The 20,366-nt window shown below is 38.5% G+C and overlaps 4 protein-coding genes across 5 annotated transcripts; 2 read left to right on the top strand and 2 right to left on the bottom strand.

The window, feature by feature from the left end:
- Positions 1-314: 314 nt before the first annotated feature.
- LOC105695631 (protein ENL) lies at positions 315-5,820 on the bottom strand. Its single transcript, XM_012417374.2, has 3 exons — positions 5,071-5,820; positions 4,694-4,959; positions 315-4,605 (listed from the first exon to the last, which is right to left on the bottom strand). The coding sequence occupies exons 1-3, from the start codon at positions 5,207-5,209 to the stop codon at positions 2,749-2,751; spliced, it is 2,262 nt and encodes a 753-aa protein (XP_012272797.1). The 5' UTR covers positions 5,210-5,820; the 3' UTR covers positions 315-2,748.
- Positions 5,821-6,195: 375 nt separating this feature from the next.
- Positions 6,196-7,433, top strand: LOC105695635 (transcription elongation factor SPT4). The gene is made up of 4 exons (XM_012417379.2): positions 6,196-6,577; positions 6,658-6,764; positions 6,845-6,900; positions 7,220-7,433. Exons 1-4 carry the CDS (start codon positions 6,509-6,511, stop codon positions 7,336-7,338), a joined length of 351 nt encoding a protein of 116 aa, XP_012272802.1. The 5' UTR covers positions 6,196-6,508; the 3' UTR covers positions 7,339-7,433.
- A 130-nt stretch (positions 7,434-7,563) lies between these two features.
- On the bottom strand, positions 7,564-11,007 carry LOC105695632 (synergin gamma). Its single transcript, XM_012417375.1, has 7 exons — positions 10,916-11,007; positions 9,572-10,845; positions 9,110-9,494; positions 8,871-9,034; positions 8,655-8,796; positions 8,433-8,575; positions 7,564-8,351 (listed from the first exon to the last, which is right to left on the bottom strand). The coding sequence occupies exons 2-7, from the start codon at positions 10,718-10,720 to the stop codon at positions 8,127-8,129; spliced, it is 2,208 nt and encodes a 735-aa protein (XP_012272798.1). The 5' UTR covers positions 10,721-10,845; positions 10,916-11,007; the 3' UTR covers positions 7,564-8,126.
- A 424-nt stretch (positions 11,008-11,431) lies between these two features.
- LOC105695784 (late secretory pathway protein AVL9 homolog) lies at positions 11,432-18,720 on the top strand. Of its 2 annotated transcripts, none has more exons than XM_012417694.2 (9): positions 11,432-11,681; positions 11,982-12,179; positions 12,254-12,482; positions 12,554-12,743; positions 12,926-13,373; positions 13,507-13,641; positions 13,720-14,108; positions 14,181-14,269; positions 14,329-18,720. In XM_012417694.2, the coding sequence occupies exons 1-9, from the start codon at positions 11,613-11,615 to the stop codon at positions 14,529-14,531; spliced, it is 1,950 nt and encodes a 649-aa protein (XP_012273117.1). In that variant the 5' UTR covers positions 11,432-11,612; the 3' UTR covers positions 14,532-18,720. The 2 variants fall into 2 exon arrangements, with proteins under 2 accessions (XP_012273117.1, XP_012273116.1); XM_012417693.2 differs by having other exon boundaries at positions 12,845-13,373.
- The last annotated feature ends 1,646 nt before the right edge of the window (positions 18,721-20,366 follow it).

The raw sequence follows: 20,366 nt of genomic DNA, 5'->3' as shown, positions 1-20,366 counted from the left end.
CTGCCACGTAGCTACGCTATATATGTCTTATGTACACGCGATATATCTATCTACCGTGTGGCAGTGCGCTTAATTATAAATAATCCTCCATCCGAATTAAACGATGCGCACGAGACTCGCGACGCGGTTTTGCAGAGTACATTGCCGTGTACATACGTGTAAATACGTGTACATACGTATGCATGTGCAATAATCGGTGCACTCGATTAATGCCGTGCTGATTAACGAGGATATCAAGATTAACCGCGGTCGCAATGTCGGTGCACGAGTCTTGCATAAATAACGCGGTAGTTTGCACTATGTAGTTTTCCTTCGTTCTGCTTTCCCTCCATTTCTATTTTCTTTTTTTTTTTTTTCATTTTCTCTTAACGGGAGATCAAAATTCATTCGACCGCGACCCGAAGTAAGGAGTCGCTTCTCACGATACGAGAGCTCGGCTTCGATTCCGCCGACAGTTTACGAGTTATAAATAAATGCAGCTGTGCAGCCTATCGACGATTTTCTCAAAATAGAGACTCCGCTTTAGCATCCCGCGGGACGTGTTCCTCGAATTCTAGATCAAAACCTCTTGACTCGAAGAAAAGTGGAGAGAGAGAAAGAGAAAAAATTTCAAACAATTCACGCGAGATCCAACTAGGATGTTATATTAATATGTATATACATATGCACACAAAGCTTAATTAACTTGGGTATATATATTTGTAGGATTTGTTGAGAAAAACAAAAAAAAATAAGGTTCGATGATTTTTCCGAAAATCGGGCTGCTCCTTTGGCAATAATTGACCACGTCGAGAAATATTTATGGGAATCGCGCTGATGTGTATCGTCGATCAATTAATTTTCGAGTGATTTTCCTAATTCTAGGACGATAAACAATTACTATTGCGATTAGATCAAGCGCACTTTGTCGAGCACTAATTTCTTCTTTGCATTTAACAAGCTATATGGAAAATGCGTAATTATTTGCGTGGTTTGCGTTTAAGCGATAAGTACTCACTCTTTGAGAGATGAAATTAAATTAAGGAGGGATTATTTGCCTTCTCTTTTAATGCATCGCGAACGAAAGTGAATGCGACTTTTATAGGAAAAACGATTAAAAACCTCGAAACAAGCTGCAGATACAAACAATGCTATTGTGGCAAGTTCTAATGGCCCAATGGCGAGAATGTAAATATTTTACATCGTAATTAAGTGTCCATCGATTCTACTTTCGGTATCTAAAAAGTTATTGCGTCAATCGGTTCAACAAAAAGTAGAAAGAAAGATGCCTATCGGTATGATTAAAGCCAAAAATGTCTATCGCGTGTTCGAATTCAAAGAAGAAAGATCATCCTTCACGAAACGTCCGACATGATTATAGATTTCATCTTAGGCTCATGCGCACCGATTTCATCGAGGCATCCCGAATTATAAATAGAGTTTACAAACACGCTTCTTAAAAGTTTAGAATTACTCGGATATAAATTGCTTAGTCCGATACGAAGAGACACTTGACGACTCACACGTTACGACACACTGATACACGATTTTTTAAGATTTACAGATTTCTCGCACTGATGCTCCTTGAAGCTTTCTTATCGAACAGAAGAAATATATATGTATATATATATAGAATATATATATATATATGTATACATACAACTAGAATTATACTGTGCTTATGGAGCCAGTGAATGACCAATCTAGCTATGTTTATCACTTCAGATATGAACATATACATGTATAAATAAACGTCTAAATATTATTTAAATGTGGACGCACTCACTCCGTATCGACTGCACAAACATTTAAGTCAATTTAACTAGAGATTAGAAGAGGACACAGAAGATTGAACGTTGATTGTTTTTGATTGAACATTAAATTAATTAAATGTCAGTGCAATCGTGTCCAACTTCTTTATACACTTGATCGTAACCGATTTAATTCCTTGTCAGAGAAGTTGAGACAAAAAAAGCATTTTTCGAGAACACTCTCCGAAGGGAACAAGTCTACCTGCCGAGAAAAGTTATCCTAACACGTTTATATTTTCATCTTGTAACGTTAAAATACGTGTAATAGAAAATGTTATAAATACTCCTATCGTCTCTTGCGACTACTAGTTTACAGGTTTAGTGAATCTTTGATCAGTTTGGGATGTAGCACCCTTACTAATGTTTTACAATCGATACGCTTGACAAGCAAGATCTGTAAAATATTAACACTAACACGACACTCTGCACGATCCGATACTCCGTGATACATCATGTCCGATATTTTATACATATTCACACGGTGATAACACTGGCATTAATCCTAGCTGACATTACAGTTGGGAATAGCACAAAGTACATAAGGTGCTCCTCGAACTACTTTGAAGCAAACAAATGATTCATTCACTCAATTTGTAAAAAAAAAATACAATTATTTGTGCCGCTTGAGATTACAAAATCACTGTGCGGTGAGCACTAAATATTCGTAGAAATAATTCCACACATAAATTGGATCGTTCTATGAAACTTCACAATAGATTCATGATAACATGGTGTCGTTATAATATAGTCAAATCATCGAACTGCATAGGCCATTGGCTTAATTCGATCTCAAATGATAGTAAAAAAAAGAAACCATAGAGCCTTTCTTGTTAAACTTGCAATTCACAATTTTGCAAACTGTACATCTCATGTAAATGCACGGAACCACGGATGAGAGAAGTGTCTTCCTACATCTGGGCAAAGAATTGAGAGCTGATATGCACTACGGGACAGACGGTCACGACGCAAAGAACTGTTGTAAACGTTGCACAGTGCGACGGTCTAGAGCACACAGATCAAAGTCAAATGTCTTCTTTGTGATTTCGTACTGGCCAGTCTCTGCGATCACTTGCACAACTCTTTGCAGTTCCTGATTATCCTGAAGAGTCATGATTTTCTGTTGTAAATCCTTCAATTGGGAAACGTAGTCTTCAGAGAAGACCGGAGGTTCCTCAACGTCTGGCTCGACCAAAGTACTGTTTGTTGAATCAGGAGCCACTTGCTCGACTTCGGCCTCGATAGTCTTCCCCAATGGCTGTCCCACAGGTCCTCGATCTTCCTTATCTTTCAGAGGGTGCACCGGCTCGATGTCCACGGCAACAGGCGACTGGCTCGAAGAAACTGGTTCCAAAAGAGGCGAGGAGGAATGACCCCTTTCTTTTTCTTTCTTCAACACAGGCTCGTCTTCGCTTTTAGTCTCGTTCCTCCTTTTCCTTTTTCTGCCTTCCTTCTCCTCTGTCTTGCTGGTTTTTGTCTTCTCCTTCTTGACCTTTTCTGTTTTCTCCTTTTTCACCTCCACAGGTGGAAGAGGCGACAGTGGTCTCGGCGGTTCGGTGGACTGGGGCAACGTGTCCGGTTCTTTTTTAATAAAGTTAGGTACAGACTTTGCTTCGAAAGAGTCTTCGTCCACCGATGGCGTAGAATCACTGCTGTCTCTATCAGGCATGTCAGCCAACAACGTCGACAAAGGATTCACTGTCGATTGAGTTGTAGGGAAATTGTTCTGCTTCTCATTTGTAAGCTTTACTTTCTCTCGCCTCTCCTTCTTTTCTCTCTCCTTGCTGCTATCCCTCTTCTCGCGTTTATCCTTCTTTTTGTGTTTATGTTTTTGTCGTTCCTTGTCATTCTTGATCTCGTCTTTCGCTTTTTCTGGTTTCTCACTCTTGTCTCCTTTATCTATTTTCACTGGTTTCTCCTCCTTTGCTTTTTCCACCTCCTTTACTGGCTTCGAGAACTTTCGATCCTCCTTCAGACTTTTAACATCGTGATTCTTTTCCTTCTCCACCTTATCGGGCTTATCTACCTTCTCTGCCTTTTTCTCTGTGACTTTTGGAGCTTCCTTCGATTTTTCTCGTTCCTTTTCCTTGTGCTTCTCTTTCCTCTCTTTGTCGCGATCCTCCTTATGCTTCTTTTTGTCTTTCTTTCGTTCACTTTTAGACATGTCCGTTGAAGGTTTTACATTGTCCTTCACCTTTTCCTTCTCCTTTTCTTTTTCTTTCTCCTTCTCCTTTTCCTTCTCCTTCTCTTTTTCCTTTTCTTTCTCCTGTGGAATCTTCTTCGGCTCTTTATCTTTGGGTTTTGGGGAAGGTTTTCTCATTGCCGATGGCATCACAGGACTCGGTGGCTTTTTCACTGGAATAGGCGATGACATTCTTTTACTCTTAGGGCTCATATGGTTGTTTTTACTCCCTGGACTCGAAGGTCTTTTTGATCTTTCTTTGCTCCGATCTTTTTCTTTTCCATGCTCTTTATCCTTCTTCTCTTTCTTCTCTTCTGGTCCCTTCTCTTTCCTTCCATCTTTGTGAGGACTGTGCTTTCCTTTAGCTGTCTTTTCTACTTTTTCTACTTTTTCCACTGCAGGTACTAGTTTAGGATTTGGAGTCTTCTCTGGAGGCTGAGTTTTCTTATTATCCGGTGAGATTTTTGCCGTTTTTATAGGAGTACCGAACAGGTCTGCAAATGAATTTGTAGCCTTCGGCTCTGGCGGTCGATGTTTCTTGCCGTCGGAGCCACTTAACTTTGGTTTACCTACCATTGGAGGAGTAGTCTTTGTCTCGCCTTTCTCCGATGTTCCTTCCGTATTTGGAACTATAACCTAAAAAGAAATATTAGCAGCGTACAGTGTAAAGAGCAGAAACATTTCGAAAGCAATGTTAACTTTAATATACACAACTGATACTTACAGCACCACCTTTCAACAATTTTCTTTTGAAGTCCTCTGAAGGATTAAGGAATACCTCGCTGTGTCGGATAACATTATTGATAGCAGGACCGCTCTGTTGCAGCTCCAGATCATAGGAAATTTGAAATATCTTTGGTTCGTCCTTGTTCCTCAAGTAAACATAAATGGGAATCAGAAATCCCGCGTAGCCTGACTCCTTGACGACGTACGGCGGTTCCTTCAGGATCCTCTTTGGTTTCGGGAAGGTTTCATGTAGATAAAACACGACTGAAGGAAAAGCAAACAAATTACCACTATAGACTTCACATCGAAACATCTTTTCTTAAAGCGTTTTCAATGTAACGTGAAATAGATCAAATGCAATGACACTCTATATACCTTTCTCGATGTACTGGTGTATATCGGCATTGTCCACTCCACGGACAAATACTTCCCAGTCATGAGTGTAACCCTCTGGAGTAGTGCGAACACGTAACATCGACGCATGCCCACATTCAAGGGTGACTCGAATTGCCATTGTTCTTTACAGAAGAGTCCGACAGTCTTTTTCGAAACGGCTAACCCGTGTGGGATCCGTATTAATTAGACTTAATTTAAATTTCCATCGCTGGCTAGTTGAGTTTTGCCTTCGATATTAGTCGCATGTTTCACGAGCAAATTTGAGCGGTTCAATTTTCGAACGGCGCGATCGTCACTTCGAGAAATCCGCCGCGGCGACACATCGTGACAGTCGATCACATTCTACGGCAGCGATAACAATATTTATTCTGCCAGTCGAGTCGTGCGAAACAAGTTGATATCTACATCGCTTGGTCGGTCAAGTTTTCTGTGAAAACTCGCACTTTTCCATCGAGAAACCTGATATTTTCTCGCGACGAGTCCATCGGGGGCACTTTGATTCCTTCGAGTCCTCCCTGTCGGATATATTCCTTCACAGGAAATTGATTGCGACTGTCAACAGGTAAACCTTATAGCGACAAGAACCGATCGCCATCATTGTCCTGGAAATTCTGATAAAAAAAAAAATCGACATTGATACCAACTTTGGGAACGGTGACTGACATTGCGCCGAAGAATTTGGACGATACATAGATCGGGTAGCAGCGGTCGCGGGGTGGGACTCGCAGTGTCATAAACTGCTTCATCACAGATTCGCTTGGGTAGAGAGTATAGGAAACAGTTATTGAACACACCAGCTGTGGCATCTCTTCGTATCGACATAGTTTGTGGCAGGTTTCGCTTTCGGGGTCCTAGGGATATTTATAACTCCCCCTAGGTTATTCGCGTTTATAAGCCCAATGTTTTACGAAACACGTGGTATAAACGCTTACTTTTTGGGGTGTCAAACGCGAAACTTACCATGAACTATGTTTTCAATATGAAGGAATGCCTTAAATAATTTGTCCAATGATGTGTGACCACTGAAATATTTGCTACATATTTCAGTGGATGCCGTGACAGCCTTTTGCATTCCTAAAATAACGCTTAAAATTCTGTACTTGGTGTAACTGGCAGATGACGACATGTAACTTGTCGCATTCTAATACCAGAGACTGCTAATACTCTTTGCTCTCAGCGGGAGCTCAGTAGCGGCCTGCTCATTTCTGGTAGCGGGATTTTGGTGTAGTTGATGAAGACATGGTGCACATCTGTGTACGAACCAATTCATTGCTAAATATTCGTAGATCAACTAGTGAGTGACATTCACGTAAATAAATATTGCAACTATTTATTATTGAGAGAGACTGAGTGCAAAAAGTGAATACTAATCGGAATTCTTCGAAGCTGACAAATAATTGAAATTCGTTGACTAAGCATGTCTATGGAAACAGTTCCCAAAGATTTGCGTGGTTTAAGAGCATGTTTAGTTTGTTCGTTAATCAAGGTACATTGAACAATTTCTCTTTATAGTAATATATTACATCGTGTTGCTGTTGTATGTATATTTTAAATGTTTGACAACAGACCTTCGATCAGTTCGAATTCGATGGCTGTGATAATTGCGATGAATTCTTGCGCATGAAGAATAACAAGGACAATGTTTTCGACTGTACTAGTTCTAACTTTGATGGGTACGTTTCGTTTGTATTTGTACGTTGTAGTTCATATATTTATGTGACGTATTATTAACTATCATTATAAATGATTATAGCATGATCGCAGCTATGAGTCCTGAAGATAGCTGGGTGTGTAAATGGCAAAGAATTAGTAAGTAATTTCATATATTTTTTTTCATCTCTTTATTTGATGTATAATTCACATCGTTGTAATGTTTTAAGTATATATCTTTATTTATGTATATTATTACTTTAAATCTATATTAAAACTAAAAATGATAATTGATGTCAGACCGCATACTCATACTGAGATTCACTTATCACAAGTATTAGGCTATACTTTAATTTATACATCTGTGCTTGCTTCTCTCCTGCTAGTACTAATGTGGCACCATTCCTGGTCAAAGAATATTATAAGAACCTATTAAGTTTATCGGGATAAAATAAAAAATTCATTTTGTACATTTCAGATCGATTTTGTAAAGGAGTTTATGCTATATCGGTATCAGGACGTCTCCCAGCCGGTGTAATCAGAGATATGAAAAGCAGAGGCATCGTTTACAGGCCACGGGATACAAGTCAACGATAGCACTGTAAAATACTTCAAACGATACATTTTTTCAATTGTATAATATAAAGAAATTTGTAATTCACCTTAATAAAGTACGATACAGATCTTGTAAATTTTATATTAATTTATCCTTTTCAGTATTGAAAAATCAAAGACATTGACCGTGTGACTTGTTACATCAGTATCAACAGAAGTTGAGTTTGATTCTACTGATATATTTTGTATTTGCTCTATGTTATTAGATATTTAATGCTAAAAGGGGTATACATTGTATCGAGTATATATCTAATTCTACAAAAAATCAGTCAAAGTAAGTACTGAGCTTGTAGAATTCCTCCTTCAGGCTATTCGTACATCTAAAAACACCACCTGTAGAGTAATATATATTTTGATATTTGTAAACAATATCCAATAAAATAGTTTATACCACAGAAATTTAAGGGGTTCATATTTTGTAGAAATAAACTGCTATTTTCGACTCGCCTATTGGATTATTAGATTAAAAGAAGTTATTAATGTTTTAACCTGTACATCGACATGTGTGCTTTGCTTAGATCACTGAAAGACTGGCTCTAATGGGAATGAGTAGTTCGATTGGCCCCATTTTTTAATCATAAAGGAACATTGGCATTTATCACTCGCGCTAAGCGGTTAACAAAACAATCAACTAAATCAATTGTACAGTTTAATATACATTACAAATAATCATGACCCGAGAACAATATCGTTTTTTTTTTGTAATTGTAAACTGCATTGATGGCAGGAGGTATTCAAGCTGCAATTATAAATCCCTACTTGACTTTACGTCAAATGTGACTGCTACTCGAAGGTACTGAAGAATGCATTTGAAACGTAGAATATGCTAAGGCAGGGAGATCACTGCTCACACAGTTTAGCCATAAATTAGCACACGTTGCATGATAATTATTTTCATTGTAAACTACTCTACCACTAGTTACAACTGTTAAGCATAAAGCGCAAATCATACCCTCCCCTTGATGTTCCGGCCATACTGGTAATTCTGTTACAATCTGTGAATTGTAGTAATATTTTTTTTTAATAGAATAAAATTTTACTTAACACGACCACTTTCGTGATACTATTCCACTTACCGGAATGTTAGCATAAAATGGTTCCATTTCAGCCCAAATTCTATCGATATCCAGTAAAAGGTCATCGAATCCCATAATATTTATATCCATTTCTTTGTGCGAAAAGTTCACTCGTCTGCAAACTGCAGCAACTTCGGCTAGATCTATTAAAGTATGATGTCAAAATTGTACAGCTCGTTATGACAATATTTTCTAAGTTATTGACACTCAAATATGACTTACTGCAGAGAAAATTGTATCCTTGAGCAGAAGATAAGACTTCCCGTAATACTACTTCTGATGTAATATTTGTAAACAGATTTGCTGCGACTTGTAGCAATAAAACACAACTTTCCATGTACTGCTTCCACTCCCAGTATATCAGCTAAAATTAATTAAGTAATATTAAAGAGCTTAATTAATTTTTTTTCTTGGAGTTTTATTTAAACAGAAGCTTACCTGGTGCATATTTTCTACTTGCTGCTCTTCATCTTGGGTAGATGGCAAAAATGATTTCAGATCTAAACTAGGTACCGATCCAGATCGTGTCAAACCTCCTGTCGTACCATTTCCTAATTCTATGCTATGTATAGATAGCGCATCTTCCTTTTGAAATGTTTTATCTAAAAGAGTCAAAAAAGACCACTTTAAAAATTTCACCTTTTTTAATCATTGTAATACTTATACGTTATATTTACCAGGTTCATTGGAGGTGTAAAATTTGTCCTCCAATGATTGTTGGTCAGTGCTACTTTCAATTTCAAGAGCACCAAAAGTTTCAGAAATTGCCTGAATTAATGACGTATCTTTCTGATTAGGATCATCTATAGGCTGCTTGAAGTCAAAATCAGTGAACAAATCCAATGAACTTCCAGAACTGGAAGAATTTACAGCTATCTGAGCTGGTTCAGGTTGCTCAGCGGAAACAAAGTCACCAAAATCATCACGAGTTGGTGAAGTGGAGGGTTCAACAAGGGACGGACTTGCATCTTCCACTAAGATGCGCAATGCACTGTATTTATCTTCCACTGGCTGCAGGTTCATTAGATCTTGCTGAACGGATTCTGCATCCTTCGGTACAACCTACAATAAAATATATAAGACTTGAAAACTTAAACAATATTAGGCATTACCATGAATCATTAACGTTTCATAGATACCTTATTACCATATCCTAGAACTGCAGTAGAACTATTCGATATGGAACTTGCTTTTTCGCTAACGATGGCAGCATTTTTTGAACTACTTTCAATTGTTCTGGGTGGTTCGCTATTTCTTATCACTGTATCCTTCAGAATTACAGTTTTTGCTTGGCTCTTCAATGTGCATTTAGGAAATAATTCTAACACTCGTTCAGTCATTACTCCATCCTTAGTATGCATAGCTGGATATACATTTGCTGCGGATGAACGAGTCTGAGCATTGGTATGAGAGTTCTTGTTGGCACTAGACTTTTTGACTTTATCGCTAGGTCGCTTCACTCCCAGATTATGATTAGCGAGCCTACTTCCAATAGCAGAGCCTTGTTTTGTATCCAGTATGGAAATAGTAGGAGTGCTAGGAATAGGAGCACTCTGAAAATCTGAAAAATCATCACCAAAATCTGTCGTCGAAGCATTGCTTGTAACTCTGGAATCTTGATGAACCTGAAAGTTGTGTCTTCCATCTGGGAAACCGACAGAATTTAAGCTTACTGGTTGTCCACCGGTAGGTTGAATTTTTACATCCAATTTTCCATCATTTGGAAACTTCCCATTGAATGATGAATGAGCTGGCCCAAATGGTATCGTGTCAGATGGATTCGATCTACTTCCAGCTTTTCCTTGAAGCACGTGTTTCCCACCAAAAGTGTTGACATTCACGTTAGATTCAAAGGAGAATGACGGGTCTGCATTTCGATCACCCTTGTCCCTGGTGTCTAATAATGCGGTATTCAAGAAAGGTGTTGGTGGCACAGGGACAAAATGTAAAATATCTAGGCTATTGAAAGAGTAAGAAGCTTGGGCAATTGCAACCAGTGCTAGAACAACGTATAGCTCCTGTTCGGTAAGCTTCCCTGCATACTTTTGATTTGCGAGACTCCAGATGTATCCCAACACATGAGCAGGTAGATGACTACTGAGCAAAATCGGAAAGACTTTATTGGTGTCGACGAGCAATTCCCCATGTATGCTTCCTGGACTAGGTTTGTCCTCTCGAGCAGCTTCCCACACATGCTTATAAATCGGAGGCAGACTGTTCGAGTTGACCCACAACCAGCTTGGCAGCTGTGACATTTTTTTGTCAGTACCTCCTTGAATCTTGCTCATCTTCGGGAGTTTGCTCGACCGAGTCCCCTGAAGGAGATCTTGAGGAATTTTGAGTAAAACGGTGTTTCATGAAAACGAGCTCAGCATTTCACAGCGGGGACGCGCTTCGCGGTCAAATACTGGAACTGCAGTGATTTATAAGATTAATATTAAGACTTATAACCTGTTGTGGTGAAACATATTTCTTGTACTTACTTTTCCGCATATTTTTCGTTTGAACACTCCTCGTGCAGACGACTTCCAATCTGACAAGCTGTCACTGCAATTGACTGCCTCGAATAAAGTAACACGCTAGATATGCCGTGTACTTGAAATATTGACTCCTCCTTAGGCCTATTCTCAATTTAGAGGAACAATTTCTCTTCAGCGATTAGCAGAGATGAGTTGGGAGATTGCTCACGGGCAAGGTCACGCGATTTGCATTCTGTGCTGCCGTCAGTAAACAATGCGGACGGATCGTGCAACTTGCCCTCAATAGTGGCTCAACTCAGGGAACCAACTTATTTCTGCTCTCATTTTACCTGTGAGTTGGGTTGCCATTGGAGATAAGTGCACAAGCCGCCCACATTCTCCACCAAGAGTAGCACAGAATGCGATCATGCAACCTTGCCCGTGAACAATCTCCCAACTCATCCCTGCTATATGTCTATGGTCGTAACGGTGTAATCGAATGTATTTTAGCCGCGTCATAGAAACAAACCTTGGTTGGAGAAGTGCATGGTGTCTGAGCCGTAATCAAGATGGCGCATGTTAATCCGTCTGCTATCGGTATGTCAGACGAAGAATGGAGTTGTTATTCCTGTATTCTCTAAAAATGAAGTTAATAAATTGGTCGATGTTTTAAATTATCGAGGCAGTGAATGTTATTACAGTTCATCGCCAAGTCGCAAATATGGCGGAATCAGTCGGGCCGATTCTTCACGTAATTGTCGTTGGGTTTCACCATAAAAAAGGATGTCAAGTAAGCAAAAACCAATCGACGAATTTCCTTTTACAGACTTACACGTATACTTTTATTGTTTACCGAGGAATTACTTCATGAAAGTGTGTAATTGTCATATTTTAAGATGTAGGGTTACTAATATTTAATGACAACTTCAACACTTGAAGCTGTTTTATTATTAAAGAACGTTTATGAATTAGATGCAGTTGTGCAGAAGTTATAAGACCTTTGTATCCTTTATTATAATTTTATGACTCCATTACCTGTTTCAACTTACTTTTCATAAGTAAGTTATCGAAAATGTTTTTATTCTTTTAGGTGGAATATTCGTTTCCTCCGTTGGTACCAAGTGCACCGAACGAATGCCCATTGGGTTGGAAATATCTGCCAACTCTCGCGCTACCAGATGGATCACACAATTATGACGAAGATACTGTGTTTTTCCATTTACCCAGCCTTAATGATCCTAAGCGTACAGTGTATGGAGTATCATGTTTCAGACAAATCCCAGTAGAGGCAAGTTTTACAATTTAAATAAATATTCGCCTGTGAGTGTTATAATACTAATCTTTGATATTTATTATTTCTAGAAATTGAAAAATCGCACTTCTGATATCACCAGAGGAACTGTACAAAAGTCTGTTTGTGTGTTAAGTACTATGCCCTTGTATGGACATATCCAAGTAAAAATGGCTTTGATAACGCATGCATATTTTGAAGAAGGAGATTTTAGTAAAGTTTCACTGTTGGAAGACACATACCATCATCTAAACTCTTGCATGAATGGCGATAGCCAAACACCGCCACAAATTTTTGTTGGTAACTATCGATTTATATCAATTTAATACCTTGTCGTAAATACAAACATAAACATTACATTATTTTCACAGGCTTGTCCGCAAGAGACTTCATATTGCAGTTTAGGCATAAGGCAGTATTGTTATTCAAATTACTGCTGCTTGAAAAAAAAGTCGTCTTTTACCAGTCTCCAGTCCAACCACTCTGTTCTGCAATTCTTACATTACTATCATTGTACCCTGGAATGATTGAAAATGGATTACAACAAGCTGCATGCGTCAAGTAAGACAAATAATCAATTTTGATCATTTTGTCTGAACTGCTCCGTATACATACTAGATTATTATTTTTATATTTTTCCTACATTATTTCTCCTTTTTAAGGCCATCAAGACCAATGTCTCCGATACCCAATTTTGACGACGAAGAAATACTAACAAATATTATCGATTCTAACTTGTCTAGTTCAAATGAAACTAAAAAATCGAAGGCAGATGTGAATCATACGGCAAGCAGTGACATAGAGAACAAAAATTCTATATGCCTAAATGACAATAAAACCTTGGAAACAATGGAGGGAAAATGCCTCGACGGGCTAAATCTACCTTCGATCAGAAATAATAACGACAATGTCAGCAATGAACAAAAATTAATTGAAGTAGAACCATCGAAGGAATGCATAGAAGCATACACTGACGAGAGTAATTCAAAGTACTCCCCAAAACCAAATGACAATGTACATCGAGTTCATAGTGTATATACTATTAACTTGGGAATGGGAGACGTGGATGCTAGTTTACCTCGAGATACAAGTAATGACGCTCTCTCGGATGCCCGTGTTACAAACAATATCACACAAATTGCCCACATAAACCCTGATCTCTGTGGATTGCCATTAAACATATTCGTTAAGGTAATAATACGTTCGTTTCAATACTCGATATAATCAACACCAAAACATAATAGTTATGTCTTCCAAGGAGGGGCGTTGAATTTTATTACCTTGACGTCAGGCTGATATGAAACATTATCTATTTTTATTTCAGGGGTATCTCTGCCTGCCGTATCTCTCACTCCCATATTTAGACCTTCTAGGCGATATTAATGTGCGAGGGTACGTGGTAGGAGCTACCAATGTTCTATTCAAGCAGAAAAAACAGCTGATCGACGTTCTGGTCGAGGTAAGCACCAAACTACATTTTCCTTTATCTTAAAAAGTATTTTAATTATTTAAATAACATATTTTCTTATTCCGGCAGGTCGAAAGTGCCCGAATCGAAGCAACAGACCCAGAGCTAAGACGACAATTACACTTGACTACTGAGGATCTTAGGTTTGCCGATTACATAGTTCGTCACGTGGCTGAACCTAGGAAGGACGTCTTCCTAGACGGAGTCGGTTGGGCAGGAGGCGACGAGTGGATCAGAACGCAATTTCGAGTCTATCTCTTGAGCCTGTTGCGTACTTCCTTGCAACAAGACACTCGACAATCTGATCATTTCAACTCGGCCTTTATGACCGCTTGGCGAAATACGAACAACTATAAATCGTGGGAAAGCTTGAGCAAGACCGAAATTAACAGCGTCGAGCCTGGCCATCCATTTGCTGGGCAGCTTTCAGTGCAGGACATGAAGCTACGTCTATCTCAGTAAGTCGAAAGAGAGTTGAATTACTTGAAGAGGTTACTAGCTGAGAGATACTATTTATTATTTTTATTTAGTACCATGCAGAACACGGAGAGTGGCAGGAAAATAAATCAAGCCATGGCCTCGACGGGCAGGGCTGTAGCCACGACCGGAAAAGCAGTAGGTACGTATCGCTTTGTAAACTTTTTATATAAGTTTATAATGTATTTCTGTTATGCAAAGGCGGCGCGATCTCGCAAGCCAAAGGAGCCTTTTCAAATTGGTGGAGTACCCTAACGACGGTCCAACCTATCGACGTCGATGGAAAAGTGGATGGACAGGCGATTGATGGACGACAGGTCGTATCCGTCATGCCTGATAAACCAGAAGTTGCCGAGGAAGTAGCCGAGGCTCCTACAAGTAGTGCAGACGCTACCACGAACTAGATACCGATGGTTACTTCACTATTAATTCTGTTGACATATTACTCGAGGTCTCTGGCTGTTGCCTCCGACCTCGTTGGAACGTTTAGAGCGATGGAAAGAAAAAGACAGGGTATCGTCGTGCCCAACATGGCCGAAACGCAACAAGGCATCCAGATAGAAGCAAAGGCCGAACTCAATGTAACTATATATTTATGAAGACCGAAGTGGACGCAAATTAATTATTATACGGATTCACGGTTACTTAGTGCTAGAGTAAATAGCTTAAGTACATCTTCACGTACACTCGATATCCGCTTCCACGTGTGCATGCATCCGGATATCTAATCGCTAGTGTCGCTAACTTAGTTGCTTTCTGTTCTTGGAGAGTGAAAAAAGAAAGCGAGATATCGTGTATTCGTGGACAGTACCGATGGGAATGAAGTAGATGTTCAGATGCCGATTAAGTCCAGAACATGAAGACCCTGGTTACTGGCCGTAATGATTAGACAATCCTTGAAATGAAATTAACAAGGCTTCCCTGGAGGTAATTTGGATGAATTGGGGAGATTTATGAAATGCAAATTTATAACAAGTTCTGATGGAAACAAGGAGTGGACAATATTGAGTGGCACAAAACAGAAAATATGATAACAGTATCGGTGGAGTGTAACAGGATGGACCGATCAGCAGCGAAATCCAAAATTTCAGCTCTGGTTTTATTGTACTTGTCTTGAGGTTCTACCAAAACTCCTGATTCTCTCCGAATAACGAAACGGAGTAAGTAAAATGTCCTTTTATATTTGCGCAGTTTCTGCAATCGAAACCGATTAGATCTTATGGGGCAGTTTTAACTTTTAAACGGAATTATAAGCCCATCGTGCAGAACTCGTTGAGATACGGAACACATAAAATTCTTACATTCATAAATTCTTAAAGGTGAATTTAACGGGTTTTGTACATTTACAACTACTGAAAAGTATCTAGAACTACCGCAATGTTGGGAAATCTCTGATTAACGTCACAGGTCAAGAACTGTAAACCTAACTGACATGATCTTGCCAAGTGAAGAGAAAGACGTACTGGATGTACTGATTATTAAACAATTTAAGAACTCGTATTAGTGTTAGATAAAATTCGTTTCCTGTTAGCTTAAAATTCTAAGTCTACTGCAAATATCTATTAATATATATTAAAGTATATCGATCGTGTAATTTTTCATAAAGTTTAGTGGTAGACCTTTCACACAAATACAACTTGTTGGTTCCTGAACATTATGGTGAGTAAAAGTTACAGGATCGATTTGTACACAAATTTTAAATTCACATAACGTTGAGTCATAAAAGGTGAACAAGAGGCAATGTGAAGTCATTTTTGGGTCCATTGTCTATTCGCATTATCAAATAAGAAACTCAATAAAAAAAAAAAATAGGTTCTGTTTCCCAGTCGTTCAAAACCAGAGTAGTTTTTTACAGAAATTTATACAAAAATATTAAGAACCTATAATATTGAAGAATTCAGTCATAGACCACTATAATCCATTGCCGTTTTTTGTAATACTTTTCTCGGTTTTATTCCTTTCATTAGAAGCAGTTTTTAAAAGTACACTCAAATAGTTATTTATATTTAATGTCTTCATACAGTTGATATTGTTTTTTGAGATTTCAATTTTTTATGTTTTAACTAATACAAAATAGTATATTTCAAGTTTCTTTTCCTGAATGATTTAATACTGTTATATATGCATTAAAACGGAACAATATTGTGTCAGCATGAGAATTGAAGCTAAGAATAAGACGAAGATACAAATATCACTTTTCCAAAAAATCCATGGAGACCTCACAAATTTACAATAAACCATACTAACTTTTGCAATAACCCAGAACACACGCACTTTAGGTTTTTCTACTGTGTTCACAAAAAATCTAAAAAAGAAAAAAAATGTAAAATTTGAATTTATCTCTTGTAATTAAAATGCAAATACCCCAAATAGAATTTTATAAATATATAAAATTCGAAACAAATGCGCGCAAAACGAATGCTCTTACTATGCCTAAATTAACTGTAAATTTCGTTTTCTATGGCGTTGGGGTAGATTTTGTAATTTGACATATTTTTCTCTAGCAACATAGTCACGAGATACGGATTAGCTAATTATGTTTCATATATGAATTAAAAGCGAATTTTATGCGATTCGTTTTTTGATCGATGGCACGACTAGCGTATACGATTGTACCTAATTTTATTTCCCATATAAGCCTGTTATGCTCTTAATTAATATTAAGTTAGTTATTTAATGCGACGAGTCAAGCTGTACTGAGTAGATACGCAAACACTCGTAATTAATTCTATAGAAGGAAGTTGTAATGTGATATTTTAGAACTGTAAATGTTATATTATACATAAAGGTTTCTTTATATGCTTTGTATTAAGATTCCTTAGCATCGGCACGACTTTTACGGGCTGTTTAATTTCAATCTCTTCTTCGTTGTGCCAAACTCGAGCGATTATCCTTCCTCTAACTAAGACGGAAATCTTTTGAAATTAGTACGAAGATTTACTATGTCATTAAGACACGGTACGCAGAAATGTCAAGGAACAACAGACAAGAACGCGGTTGAATTGTCTGAAAAATTTAATGTATAATGGAGATACTATCTCGTATGGAAATAATTAAAATTGATTTATGTATTTACTTGCATCAACGAGGTAATTAACGTAGCTAATTAATTCTAGTACATGTGTATTTCTGTGTACGATGATCTTCATGATTTTCGCTAAACGAAGCTACCTGAAATTAGTCGAACGAATGCTCGTTCCCGTTGCTTCAGAAATTGTATTTTTGAGTTTGCTCGGATTTATTCGTTTATAATCGTCACATCGACCGCTTCTAATCTCATATTTCGGTGATAAGACCGAGGAGGAAATCAGTACTCGTACGCGAATAAATTCGAGCGAGTCGGGGATTAGGAGACGGTGTTCAGTACGGATACACGTCGGATAGACAATTAATAATTTTGTACGTTTTGTACCCGAGGAAAGCGGGTGCTTCCTGAGAAAATTCTTGTACTAGTCATACGAGTACGTACGCAATATCACCCGGACCCTATCACGGTAATTCATCGCATCTCAAATAGTGGCGAATGCGTATTAGACGATCCTTTCATTGATTCATCTTGTCTGTATATTTAGCATTTATGTATAATAGGATGTACGAATCGATGTAACGACCACTGGGAAAGATCTTTCACGTGGAATTACAAAAAGCTAGTCCGCGGTAATAAAATAACCTAGGATCACTCGGGTACGTTGTGTCGTAAAACCAATTATTTCTCTTCCAAGGTTTGTCTCGGTACTTTTTGTAATTTCACAGAAATTTTTTTACAGTGAACCGTGAAATGGAGGGAATTAAAATAGCACGTAGTTAAGTAGATATTTGACCTCGTTAAAGGCGATCGAAGATTCGAAACTCCGAGGGGTCGATTTACATACCCTACTCGTTTTGTGCGTCGTGTAATAATTTCAAGTGTTAGAAGAAAAAAAAAAAGAATTGCGATGGCTACTACAGGGCTTAGAATAACTCGAGTGACAACATAGATTAACGCAAGATTATAGTACGCAAAATCGATTGTAAAACGCAAAATCGCATTGAACACTTGATCGATCCCGATTGCGAATAGATTAACGATACGTAAACTCGCGATTACACGGCCATTTCGGTGCTTTAACTGTCTTGATGATGTTAAATTCAACGAACTAGTAGAGACCTATGCAGTGGCCCTAAAAATATACGTATTAGTATGTATTCGTTAGGGTCATTTATCTATGTAAATGAGCCTAACCGAGCCGAGAGGATAATCGAATGATCGACTCGCCGATTAAACTGTTTACTTATTAAATTAGCTCACTCGTAATTCCGTTTTGTAGTTACGGGATCGCCAAAAGTACCTCCGTAGCCACGATGATCGTGCCTACAAACATTTATCGTTTGTCGTACAATTATTGCGAAACGCGAGACGGTATACAGTACTTCAAGTTTTAACTTAACTGTTTGTAGACATCTCATTACACAACTCTTCACCCCCCCTCACAATGTAGAAAGAAACAGCTATTCGATGTGAACATCGCTTCGATGGCGGAGTCGCCAAAGTAAAGTGCGTTTAGTCAATTTTAATAAATAAATAGTAGCAGTCGCGAAGTAGCGGCGACCCCACGAGAGGTGTATGATCTCCTTTTAATAACGATTTGTTTAATTTCCCTCGAGACCTTGTATTTCAGACCCGACCAAAGGTAAACGTAAGGAAACACCATTAGTACAGGAATTGCCGAACACGCGAAATAAATCCTTCTACCTGGAACTTTTGATACCTATTATTCGCGTCGTTGACTTTTGACTTCTAGGAAATACTTAGTCCTTTGTAATAAATTGCAACAATAGAAAGTGTGAATATCTCGTGGGACTGGAAATAAAAACTTGGAAAAGCAACACTTGCTACGGACTTTGGTTCTTTCCGTACGAATAAGCGTTCAAAAAATGCCGCCGAAAAGAGACTAATCCAGAACATGCGCTTAATTGCCATGCGTCCTTTCTCAAGTATAAAATATCTTCAGTTTGCATGTTTGAATAAAAATACGTAATATATTTGATTTTCACGCATATCATAGGAAATAAATACGAAAGTACTTTTTATGGCCGCAAATGTGGCTCGGTAACGTCGTAGATCAGTTTAGTCGGTGATGCCGATGCTCTGTGAACGGGCGCCCTCTACTTCGTGTTTTCTGTCCTCCTTCTTCCTCGACATTACCGACCGGGATCTACACTGACCGACTTGCAAAAGACGCTTCCTAGTTAACCGATGGAACCCGAGACCTGTCGATACAACGATTAAAATTAAAACATTGGTTAAATATTTAACAATGTGCCCAACGAAACCACTAAAGCGAAGGTATTTGCATCTTGGTCGTAGACGTCGACGGATCGAAAACAGAAGAAACGAACAGACGAGGAATCTCACCGATGGCTCGTTTTTTTTCCTTCTTTTTCTTCTTATTTTTACGACCCAATTTCAAGGCTGCTCGTTACAAAGCCTTGCGTGAAATCAGGGCTCTAACTCACGTACGCTTTTAATTATTCATCGATCAAGCTTCGCTGGACGAAACTATTAACATCGAGTCTAGTAGGCCTTTTATCTCGACTTTTTCTCAATCCACCGGAATAAACATTCGAATCTTCATCATCGAAGATAGATACGCTTCTGCTCGGCGTGATAAGCTGACCTATCAAGATACAACCGACGAAAGCGGTTAATTATACGAATAACACATCCAAAGTGCCCCCCCTTACCTCGTTCATCTCTCCTGTATAAAACTAAGAAGTTTCCGTGCTCTTCGATTCCGTTCAATTTTTTTCTTTTTTTTCGGGGCTCTTGCGAATCGCTTAGCAGGCACATTGCATGATCACGTTGACGCGCGGATTTGTAGAAAAACACCGATAACACCGATGATACGGCAATGCTTAAATATAACCTAACTGGAACACCGGAACAATGTTTTCACTGTGGGATGATGTAACTCTTTCCGATGTTAATACTCGAAGCCGATACTCACTTAAAAATGTTGCGGTTCAGTTACGTACAGCTCGTTTTTCGAATAATTACCTGACCACCAGTATCCAGTATCTGGGTCAAATATTTCGAGCGTTTACTGGGACCCCCGTGCGGAATGCTTCAATCACTGCAAATCCTCCGTTTACGATCTTTCGTACGTCTAAAAATACCGCAGAATTTATTCCGTCCTCTTGAATGACTAATCGGAGTCCTTGCCGTAGATTGGCGGAAAAATCATTCCAGTGGATATGTG

Source organism: Orussus abietinus, unplaced genomic scaffold (genome assembly GCF_000612105.2).
Source record: "Orussus abietinus isolate OABI.00-Male unplaced genomic scaffold, Oabi_2.0 scaffold4, whole genome shotgun sequence".
Lineage (NCBI taxonomy): Eukaryota > Metazoa > Arthropoda > Insecta > Hymenoptera > Orussidae > Orussus > Orussus abietinus.
The sequence above is the reverse complement of the archived record's forward strand: the minus strand, read 5'-3'. Positions and strand labels throughout refer to the sequence as shown.

Coding starts and splice junctions, on each gene's coding strand:
- LOC105695784 (XM_012417693.2), top strand. CDS start 11,613: ATGGCGGAATCAGTCGGGCCGATTCTTCACGTAATTGTCGTTGGGTTT. Junction 12,483..12,553: donor ACCGCCACAAATTTTTGTTG/GTAACTATCGAT, acceptor TTATTTTCACAG/GCTTGTCCGCAAGAGACTTC. Junction 13,642..13,719: donor TGATCGACGTTCTGGTCGAG/GTAAGCACCAAA, acceptor TTATTCCGGCAG/GTCGAAAGTGCCCGAATCGA.
- LOC105695632 (XM_012417375.1), bottom strand. CDS start 10,720: ATGAGCAAGATTCAAGGAGGTACTGACAAAAAAATGTCACAGCTGCCA. Junction 9,035..9,109: donor TTACACCTCCAATGAACCTG/GTAAATATAACG, acceptor TGACTCTTTTAG/ATAAAACATTTCAAAAGGAA. Junction 8,797..8,870: donor AAGTAGAAAATATGCACCAG/GTAAGCTTCTGT, acceptor AATTAATTTTAG/CTGATATACTGGGAGTGGAA.
- LOC105695635 (XM_012417379.2), top strand. CDS start 6,509: ATGTCTATGGAAACAGTTCCCAAAGATTTGCGTGGTTTAAGAGCATGT. Junction 6,578..6,657: donor TAGTTTGTTCGTTAATCAAG/GTACATTGAACA, acceptor GTTTGACAACAG/ACCTTCGATCAGTTCGAATT. Junction 6,901..7,219: donor GTGTAAATGGCAAAGAATTA/GTAAGTAATTTC, acceptor TGTACATTTCAG/ATCGATTTTGTAAAGGAGTT.
- LOC105695631 (XM_012417374.2), bottom strand. CDS start 5,209: ATGGCAATTCGAGTCACCCTTGAATGTGGGCATGCGTCGATGTTACGT. Junction 4,960..5,070: donor ACACCAGTACATCGAGAAAG/GTATATAGAGTG, acceptor CTTTTCCTTCAG/TCGTGTTTTATCTACATGAA. Junction 4,606..4,693: donor AATTGTTGAAAGGTGGTGCT/GTAAGTATCAGT, acceptor ATTTCTTTTTAG/GTTATAGTTCCAAATACGGA.